General features: G+C 40.2%; 1 protein-coding gene across 1 annotated transcript in view; it reads left to right on the forward strand.

Annotated features, from left to right (window-relative positions):
* Positions 1–11,143, forward strand: part of CNTLN (centlein, centrosomal protein) — a 340,217-nt gene that overhangs the window by 79,771 nt on the left and 249,303 nt on the right. The window contains exon 2 of the mRNA XM_009328161.1: positions 6,535–6,737. Coding sequence (XP_009326436.1) covers positions 6,535–6,737 — 203 coding nt within the window. The remainder of the gene's footprint in view (positions 1–6,534; positions 6,738–11,143) is intronic.

The following is an 11,143-nucleotide window of genomic DNA, read 5'->3' on the forward strand; positions in this document are numbered from 1 at the left end:
GGTTAAGAAAAAAATAAAGCAGTGAGAGACATTCACATTCCTCCTGTCTTGCCGAAGGAGCAGCTGTTTTGCTTTGGTTTTAAAAATTGAAGTCATAGATGGAGAGAAATGTAATGCTGTTTAGTGTAATTCATCTGTAAGGCAGAATATTGCCTGCAAAATGGGAGGAGTTTTAAAGTCCAAAGCTGTATAGTTGTCTCATTTCTGTGCAGTAATACACAAAATAATACATTTCTTTCCAACACACAGATAAGGTATAAACTCAAGCATGGTTACTCTGATAAGTGCTGGAAAGAGAATGGCAGCCATTGTGATAGATACTGAACTGGTATAGCAATTTATCTTAGAAAGAACAGAAAAGCTCTTAGTTTTCAGTATTTCTCTCCTGTATTTCAAGCATATTGCAAATCATTTTAATATATTTTATACTTTTTAATTCCAGATTACTATGTCAAACCTAAGTAAAATGAAATGACAAGTTTTCATTTTTCTGTTCTGTTCTTACTATTTTTATTTCTATTATTCATGTCCAAATATTAACTAATCTTTGTTTAACTTTTTCTGTGTGAAATCTGAACAAAGTACGGAAAAATATCATAAACATCATCTTTGTGACATTTCCCTAGACTTTTCTCACAACTCGCTCAGATTGTGCAGTACAGTTTTGCTTTTTAAATTTGTTTTATAATTGGAGAAGTTTCCAATCGCTACTAAAAAACAGGAATTTGCTCTGGAGTTGCTATACTAATGGGTAAGAAGAGACTTTCCTTTTCTTCTGAATACTTTTGCATTTGGAGACCTTTACTGAATTTATCCACTGTGTCCCAAATAAATTCTGTTCATGAACCACCCAGAAAGGTGAGATCAAACCTTGAGAATATATGGCTGGTACATCAACCAATCTCTCTCTGAAGTCTTCAGTTAGGAATGTTTAACAGTTGATGTCAAACTACAGTAAAATTAAGGACGTCACCATTCTGGGGGGGGTAGAAGGTTTCTTGGGGTAGAACGGTAAGCTAGGAAAGAAATCAGCTATGTATTTCTAATTATTTCTTTAGTTAAGAAGAGTATTTGCTCTGGGGAAGCCCATGAAAGACAGACATACAGTGTGGAGTCTAAGAAAGTTGATAATATTGCATTAATTATGATTCCATTATAAAACTGTAACTGGGAGAAAAGAACCTTGATCAGCAAAAATCTTAAAACTGGTTAATTGTTAGAGAACAGCAGATTAGTAGTTTATTGTATCTACAGTTTACACATCTTCATCGTCTTGAGTGTTTATATGAAGAACACGTATTTTAGCTGCAATATTTCATGAACTGTTTCTCAAGCCTTTTTAAAGCCATTATGAATGTATATAATGACTTTCGACTTGCTTATCTAATGCTAGGTCAGTTCTCCATTTCTCAATGAAATGTCATGCTGGAAGCTTTTTGTGAGCAACTGTCAGCAGGTGGGTTACAGAGGGAGGGAAGAAGGGTTTTATCTCCTGTGATAGTGAGGCTAAGCCTGTTGCTATGTTGCTAGCTAGAGTTTTAAAAGGTTTGGAATCTATATTCCATTTTACTGGTGACTTTAAGTGACTTTAAAGCAGCTAACTTACAGCTAAGCTTTTAAAGGTCTTCTGGCATCTGTTTTCCAAGGATTTCAATGGTTGTCCAGCATCAAAGCACTTAAAAAAAATTTGTCCTTACTGTGAGCTGCCTTCAGCTTACAATCTGTAAATGTTCTGCCCTGACAGGTGTGTCAGGAGACTATATGTTATATATGTACTAGTATCTTACAATATTAATATAGACATTAGACTGCATGATGCTTAGTTTTACTAAAAAGGGGATTAGTAGTAATGAAAACAGACTGAGGTTCTCTCAAAACTGTGACAATCAACTTCTTCAGGGCTTTGAAGACTCTAGAATGGTTTTATTCAAGACAATGAATTCACTGGTATTCACACAATTTGCCCTTGCAGCAAAGAAGGCAAATGGTACCCTGGGCTGCATTAGGAGGAGTGTTGCCAGCAGGTCAAAAGAGGAGATACTTCCCCTCTACTCAGCACTGCTGAGGCCACACCTAGAGTGGTGTGTCCAGTTCTGAGCTCCAGAGTAAAAGACAGATATGCAGATACTGGAGAGGGTCCAGCAAAGGGCCACTAAGATCGTGACAGGACTAGAGCATCTCTCCTATGAGCAAAGGCTGAGAGAATTTGGTCTGTTCAGCCTGGAGAAGAGGCAGCTGAAGGGGGATCTCATCAACGTATACAAATACCCGAAGGGAGGGTACAAATAGGATGGATCCAGGCTCTTCCCAGTGGTGCCCAGTGACAGGACCAGAGGCAATGGGCACAAACTGAATCACAGGAGGTTCCCTCTGAACATCAGGAAACACTTTTCCACTGTGAGGGTGACCGAGCACTGGCACAGGTTGCCCAGAGATGTTGTGGAGTCTCCATCCTTGGAGATATTCAAAAGCCACCTGGACATGGTCCTGGGCAACTGGCTCTAGGTGACTCCTGCAGGGTACCCTGATGTACCCTCCAGAGGTCCCTTCCAACCTCAACCATTCTGTGATTCTGAGATTCTTAGCTCTTATTCCTAATAAAGAGACTTTTAGTGCAAACTGTACTGGTTATAATAATGTCTGAAGATTTTGAACAATTTCACACCTAAATTTCTGAATAACAGCATATAACATAGTGATTGTGATTTGATGATACTGTGCACAAATGCAGAAAAGAAGTTATCATAGATAGTAGCCTCAAAGGAGAAGTTGGCATTTCACGGGATTTGTGGTATGGAAGGAGTTTTAACTGTATATAAACTGTATACTAAGAACCGAAGAGGAATTATTCCTTTAAATTTAAAGGAGCTCTTTATTAAAAAGGCCTTTTCCTCCTTTCCTCCCCAGACTTCTTCACAGTTTTGGAAGCGGAGTTAATAGAATTAACCCTGTTGGTAAAACATTAACTTTGAGAAGAGTTCTTTCTTACTAGGAGCTAGAGAAGTAAATACTACATTGCTATTGGCACTTGTCATTACACAGAATTTAGTCTTAAACTGTATAAAATAGTTTAGGGTTTTTATCTCTGTACTACTGTTACTTGTGATTAAATGAATATCTGATTAAATATTTGAACAAACAAAATACGTACAAATAAATACAAATATCAAAAACTTACTTGAATGAAAGCAAATCTTCACACATACCTCTTATTTGACAGGCTGACAGACTAAAAAACATTTTAAATTGAAGCTGCGTATAAAACCTCTACATGTAGTCACTAGACAAAGGCTTTCTAATCAATGTAATGCCCTTTAGGAAAGGTTCATCTCTGAGGGCTGATACTTTGAAAAATCAGTATCTACTGCTCATGCTTCCTAGAGAAGCAATTGCTACTAAGAGATGGAAAAGTTACCTCACAACAGCTGTAAACTCTCCATCTCAGCAGGCACTGATTACATGGTTAAGATCAACAAAAACAAGTTTGAGACCTAAATATTCTGGTGGTATTGTTAATTCTCTGTCCTTCATTTAATCTTAATATCTAACTAAGAAGAAAATACATTTTCAGTGCTAGTATGCAAGCATATTAAAAGAAGAAACAGAAGAAATAATTAAACCTTCAGCCAGCCATGTTTTAACTCTGTTGTGTGTTTAACACTTTACTGTCCGCGTTTTTGATTTAACTTGTCCACCTTCTTGGTATAACTAAGCAATGCAGTTAAATTATCACAGCCCTTGTCCCCTCAATTCCAGTGGTGTTATATTGTTACAGCTCTTCTTTATTAGAGAAGAACAGCCTTATCTATGTGAGGCAAATTTGTATCAATAGCATGCATTCACAGAAGAGGGTTTTTTTGCTATCAAAAAAAAGCTATTTCAGTTAAAGAGTCTTCTCCAAATGCAATAGTTTTCTTGACAATTTTCAGATTTAGAGTAGGCCTCTATTCAATTTGGAATAATGCTAGTGCTAAGGAAGAGAGACCACTGCAAAATTTTACCCCTTCTAAGTCCTTCATGGTCTAACTGTCAGTGTATCCTAGCAAAGGCTCTTTATTTCCCATCACACGAGCAAAAAGAACCAGAGGGAGTGACATGAGAGAAGCTTAGTGCCAGGGAACACCATAATGAAGTCTGTTTGTCTTTTGATTGTTTTTGGTAGAATTAGGGGTGGAACAGCTGGGGAACTCCTTTTCTTCACTCACAAGCAGACACCCTGTTGAAAACGCTCATGCTTTTCATGACCATTTCCTTCTTGCCCTTCAGTTTGACTAGCCAGTCTCAACTCATCCATGCTGGTCTCTTGCCTTCCTTTCCTGATTTCTTATACCTTGGAATTGAGAGCTCTTGCACTCTATGGAAAGCATCCTTAAAGATCTGCCAGCTCTGTTTTTCTCCCTTGTCCCTGAGGTCAGTTTCCCAGGGGGTCCTATTGACTAACTCCTTGAACAGCTGGAGTTAGCTTTTTTAATAGGAAAGTTTGCTTTCTAAAAATTCAGGGTCCTGACTACTCTCCACCAGTCCCATATCCCTCAGGATTGTGAACTCCACCAGTGCATGATCACTGCAGCCCAGGCTGCCTCCAATCTTGACGTCACTGATTAGCTCACTTGCATTGGTGACCATTAGGTCCAATATTGCATCCCCTCTGGTAGGACTAGTACCCAGCTTAAGAACTTATCCTCAATACACTCCAGGAGTCTCCTGCATTGCCTACAGCTCACCGTGCTACTTTTCAGCAGATGTCGGGGTGGTTGAAGTCCTCCTGGAGGATGAGAGCCTGTGAGCACGATGCCTCCTGTAGCTGGAGTAAGAAGGCTTTGTCAATAGGCTCCCTTTGATCGGGCAGCTTGTACTAGACACCAACCACAAGGTTCCCTTTGTTGTCTCGGTCTCTAATTCCTACCCATAAGCTTTCAACCTGCTCTGGCTATTCTTCAGAGACAGGTCTTCACACTCTATCCATTTCTTTATGTAGAGGGCAACTCCTCTTGCCCCCTCCTTCCTCATCTGTCCCTTCTGAACAGCCTGTAGCCACCGATAGCTGCACTCCAGTCATGGGATTCGTCCCACCAAGTTTCAGTAATGGCAGCTAGGTTGTAGCTTTCTGGAAGCACGGTGGCTTTCAACTCCTCCTGTTTGTTGCCCATGCTGCGTGCATTGGTGTAGAGGCACTTCAGCTGGGCTGTCGGCCATGTCACCTTGTTAGAGGAACACACCTTAACACCACTGGTGTTCCCCTGTTGGCTTCTATTACCTCAGGAGCCCCTGGCTCATCTCCGTAAGACTTCAGGTGTGCTCCAGTGTACCCAGCACATCTCAGAGCAACAGGCTGAGGGCCCTCACTAGCACCCCGTCCCTCTAAGCTTGGCGTGTCATCCCACAGCTTGTCATGGGCAAGCCTGATAGTACGCGCCTCCACCTTCAAGTCTAGTTTAAAGCTCTGTCAATAAGCCCCGCTAGCTCATGAGCAAAGACCCTCTTCCCCCCCTTGAGAAAGGTGAATCCCATCTGACGCCAGCAGGCCTGGTGCTGTGTAGACCATCCCATTATCAAAAACCCAAAACTGTGGTGGTGACACCAGCCGCGGAGCCGTATTCTTCTTTGATGAAGAATACCTAAGTGTTAAATGCCTTCTTCTGAGAAAGCAGCACTGGTCCCATAAATAAATATGGGACTGCTGTATGAAAGGAGAGGCTCCTGTTGGCCGTGTACCACAGGTAGCACAATTTCTGAGTTGGGAAGTTTATATTGGACAGAAAATAAATATCACAAAGACTAGCAAATTAACATGTACTTTTTTCTTATTTCTGCTAGAATGATTCTCACCAAACTCAGCAGTAAGCAATGCATATTTGTAAAATAAATTCATTAAAAGCTGGGGCAAAGGAGACTATCAGTTTTAATCATATTTTGCAGTGTAGTGTTATTCGAGCATTAAAAGTCGTAAGACATAGAAATTAAGGTTTATTCTTAAAGTCAGAGGCTTAGATTATTAGGCCATGTTTCTACGTCTACCATAATATTTTTAGTCTCCGTATAAAATTTTTCTTCTGTGATTTCAGGGTGTATGAACTGATTAATTCTGTAGAACAGAAAATCTGAGTCTTAACTTTGTTGTAATAGCATTAAATTCTTTATTAAAGATATGAATAAGGAACATGTCTTCTTTTTAATACTAATGATTAAGCTTATGGGTACTGAGAATTTCTAGTGTCACTTAATGGGGTGCAGAATATGGAGTATGACAGTATCCTCACACCAAGAGGCAGTCAAAAAAAAGAAAAAAAGTAAAATATTTCCACTATTGGCAGAACTAGTCAAACTACATACAGCTAAGTGTGTTCGAAAATAGAACTTGACAGTATTTTGTTTGTTTTCAACTTTTTTAATCTTATATACCGCAGAATGGTATTTTCTATTACCTCAGAATGGATTTTTTTCTTTTTTAACAAAATTATTCCGTTTTTGAGAATAAGACCAAGAAAAATCACTCTGGACGCTAAAAAAAATTCTGATAATTCTTTTTGTCAGTAACACTGTGCATTGGTGACTTAGTATTCAACAGGAAACTGGCCTTTGTTTTGGAGTTACGCCTTTACCATCCAAATGGCATCTCGCCATCGCTGACCCAGGAGACTCGAGAGGGGCTCTGTCATGCCTTAACGGAATTCCCGAAGAAGGAATTTGGTGCTGATGGAGAGCAGAAATGGAAAGAGGAAAGAAAGAAAGAACAGGTCAGAAGAGTGACTGGGATGGGATAACTGGAAATAGAAGGGGATAAGGCCAGGACTGGAGGAGTCCTCCATACTGCTTCTTCATCCTGGTCCCAATTCTGCGTTATCTGAAAGAGATTGCATTGGCAATAGCCTGCTTAAGAGCACAACTCTGTTTAACACCCTGACCATTGTCAATCCTGTTCACTGAATGAATCAAGGTCTTGGAGAAAAAATAACCCATTAACCTGGAATGCAGTTTGCATTGTTACATAGATACTGTAGGATACCGAATTCAGATTGCAGAAGGAAAATTCTCCTTTGTTCATAATTTGTAAGTACTTAACTTTGCAGACAATGCTATTTTAATGGGGGTTATCTTGAGCTACTTTCATGCAGCAGTTTTGAAAACCTACATCTGCCAAAACAAAAATCCATCAGGTGGTACATGAGTTGTGTCACCAGCAATCTTTGGCCCATTAGATGCACACCACAGACATAACACTAGAATTAACAGGTTAAATTGTCCCAGGACTAGTGTGTTATTCTGCACAAGGAACAGCATTTTAAAGGGCTGCAATATATTTTTTGCTAACAGTTTTCATGCTATTTACAGGGGATAGAAAAATGCAAAGACAAAGGGCACGGACGTATCAAGTTCCTTTTTTGCAGAGACCCTTCTGCTCTATAATCTACTACATCCCACTTTGTTCTGCTTTCATCTAATCCTACTCATTCAGGCTTTGAGTTTTGTTCATACCTCTGTTATGCATGTCTCTAAACAGCTGTCTATCTCTTCGTCTGTAGACTTTCACCTTCTCTGCTGCTGCCTACCTACCTTATAAACACAGAAAGTAACTCCTTTGCGTCTCTGACTGATGTCTTCTTCCGAGGTCTGCACATCCCTATCCAACTCTCTTTCTCTTCAGCTTGTTTTCTATCTGGCTTCTGTAACGTTTTCTTTTCATCTTCCTCATAGTAGGTTCCATTTTGACAACTTCTCTTTGTCTGGCTTATGCAGGGAGAAGCAGCTGACAGCATGGGACAAACATCCAGCCTTCACCTTCAGGTCATGGCTCTAGAAATGCAAAAGGAGAAGCGTTGCTTGGCCCAAGATTTGAATATACTCTTTATTGAGATACTCGTCAGGTCTAAAAAATTAGGTAGCTAATTAGTTAGACAGGTCTAACTTCAGTCTTTAAGAAGTCTCCACTGAGCATATGCCCATTGTGGCTGCTTCTGAAAGCTTGTAAATTGCCACTGTTTACAAAAAATGATAGATTCATTCTCTAAACCCTACGTGACTAGAGCTCCTCAGCAGACAGGTTATAAACTTTATTGTGGTGGGGAGGGAGGGCCGCGGCAGACAGACAGTACTTTCTATTCTTTTTCTCAGAAATTAGGTCTTCCCAAAAAATAAATCTGATGATAGTGAACGTCATCTTGAATGGTTAAAGCAATTATAGAACTCTTGTAGCAGGGATTATAGGGCAAATTTATGTACAGGATAAAACTATTTAAAACCAGGAATGAATCATGTATTTTTTTTTTCTGAATAATTTATTTTTTGGCTTCCTAAAAACCTTTTAAAAAACAGGGTTGTAGTATGTGCACATGTGTGTGTTTGTGGCCTGATAATGAACTTTTGCCTTTGTTTTCAGTGTGGTGTGGAGTGTATGTTTACCTTTGCTTTGGCTTACTGTGTACTGTGTAAACAAACACACTTTTACTCTTTAAAAAAAAATTGTTCTGAGAACCGTTACATTCTCACCATTGTGACTGAACTTTGTCTTCCTGAGGCTTGGATGCAGTGTCATGTTATTTGTGATGACAGGCTATGCAGTATCAAAGAAAAAAAAAAACCAAAACCACTTAACTGTGGTGACTGCAGTCAGCTCTAACCATCGTGGAAAGCCACTCGGAGCACAGAGCACCTGTAGGCAGCGTGTGCTCAGACTACTGTTGGAGCAGCCCTGTGCAGTCCTTTTGGAAGTACAAAGCCCTCATGGCACTGCAAGGCAGGACGAGGAGCTGGAAGTAGTTAGCAATAGATTTGTTGTAGCAATTGTCTTGTTAACACAGAGCAGCAATTTATTTCCATCACAAACCCAACAAAATGCCTTGGATTTTCTTTCTAAGAATCCCTTATAGCATTTAAATTACTCTGACTCGAAATCTCTCTCTTTTCCTTGGAAAATAGAATGACAATTCATTCATATAAACTAAATGATTGTAGACATTTTGTATTTATTTAACAGGGACAAACTAAAAAGCATACTTTAAATAAACACGGAGAATGTATCAGGGTGCAGGCAGGGACTGATGCTCCCTGGGCACTTCAGAGGCAGCAGGACAGGGCCTGGCAGCCAGGGCCTAGATCCCACCACCCCAGCAAGAGGCAGGGCAGTTGGGGTGGGGGTGGGCAGCTGGGGGCAGCCCCAGCCCCGGGGATCGGGAACCTGCTGGGGACGGGATGGGCAGGGCCAGGCTGGGACATCAGCCCAGGGGCCCAGCAGGGCTGAGGGGAGCTGGAGGCTGACCCTGCTGGGGTCCTGGGCCCTGGGCAGGGCTGGGGGAGGCCCTGGGGGAGGCTGGGCAAGGCTGGTAAGCCCTGTCAGTGCCATTGGGGCCCTGACGTAACAGTGGGTTTTAATTTGTATTTTAAATAAAAAGAAACATATAATAAAGTTCTGAGGAAGGGGAAAAAAGTCCAAAAGAGTAAATTTTTTCAACTCCCTATCTTGTAACAACTGAATTTCAGCAATAAAACTAAATGGAGTATCAAGTGGATTTCAAAAGCACAGATAGAATCGGTATTTAGATAATTATTTTACTCATTTAGAGAGTCATTTTGACATTAAACTAGGAGTGCATAAATAGGTCCATGTATGAAGAGATCAGACAATAATGCAATAAGCATTGTGTCAAATCTAATTATGTACCAAATTTTGTAATGATAGATTAGTCTTTCTGCACTATGGGTCACAGTTCAGAATCAATGGTGTATTGTGGTTGTGGAAAATTTCTATGCAAGTTGCAGACATACATCAAATTATACAATAATGTCTAGACACCTTCAGTGTATGGTATTCTTTACCAGAGAGCACTGAAATAAGAGCATGTGCAAGTTCTAAATTTATAAATCCTTAATCATTATACAAAGAAAGAGACACCTGCGCTCTAGCAATTTACAAGTTTGTGTTAATTCTTTCTAATCATAGAATCACAGAACAGCCCAGGTTGGAAGGGACCTCAAAAGATCATCTGGTCCAACCCTTCGCGGGAAAGGGAGCCTGGATGAGATTATCCAGCACCCTGTCCAATCACATCTTGAAAATCTCCAGTTGCAGGGACTCCACCACGTCCCTGGGGAGGTTGTTCCGGTGAACGATTGTTCTCACTATAAAAAATTTATTTCTTATGTCAAGATGGAACCTCCCTCAGGTGCAACTTGTACCCGTTGCCCCTTGTCTTCTCCATGTGGCTCCTTGTGAAGAGACCCCCCGTCCCTCTTTGTAGCCACCCTTTAAGTGACCATTTCCAAACCATACAAAACAAGATATTCTATTTCATACAAAGAGTGTAATCACATAACAAATGATAGCTGTGCTTAAGTGATTATTAGCATGGCATACAAACATATGTACAATAAAACTCTGTCCTGATAAATTCAGAATTTCTCCTCTATTTGTCATGATGAAACGGCTCTGTTTGTTGCATACAAGCGAAAAGTTATATGAGAGTACAAAATGTTCTCGATTAAGAAAATGGGTTCCAAAACATACAAAGGCTGATGACTGAGTTATGCCCTGGGCAGCTTTAGATTAGTCCTAGATGATTTTAGTCTTGTCTGGAAAAATGAGACATTTACTTCTTTCATTATTTGGGCCACACTGTCTTTCATTTTAAACTGAGGCAAGTGATTGTTTTCCTTCAGGTGCTTAGTGGTAAATGATGGCTGATATGGTTTGTTGGCAGCTGCTTTGTGCTGTTTTCCTAAAGCTTCCTGGAAGAGATCCATCTTATATACAAGGTCTTATGCTCAGTTCCAGCAGAAAATCTAGACTGACAAATCTAGACTGACAAACTTCTAGTTTATTTTTTGGGTTTAGAGAATATCATTATTTTGATGAAATGGGACACTCATTTGACAGAAACATCTCTGACAGGAAAAGACTTAAGTATTGTGGTGAATGGAGTTAAATTGTATTTAACTCCCTTGTTAAAATTGTTAAATTGTATTTAACTCCCTTAAGTATTGTGGTGAATGGAGTTCAATCCAGTTGGCGGCCAGTCACGAGCGGTGTTCCCCAGGGCTCAGTTTTGGGGCCAGTCTTGTTCAATATCTTCATCAATGATCTGGATGAGGGGATCGAGTGCACCCTCAGTAAGTTTGCAGACGACACCAAGTTGGGCGGCAGTGTTGA

Source organism: Pygoscelis adeliae, unplaced genomic scaffold (genome assembly GCF_000699105.1).
Source record: "Pygoscelis adeliae isolate BGI_AS28 unplaced genomic scaffold, ASM69910v1 Scaffold45, whole genome shotgun sequence".
Taxonomy (NCBI): Eukaryota; Metazoa; Chordata; class Aves; order Sphenisciformes; family Spheniscidae; genus Pygoscelis; species Pygoscelis adeliae.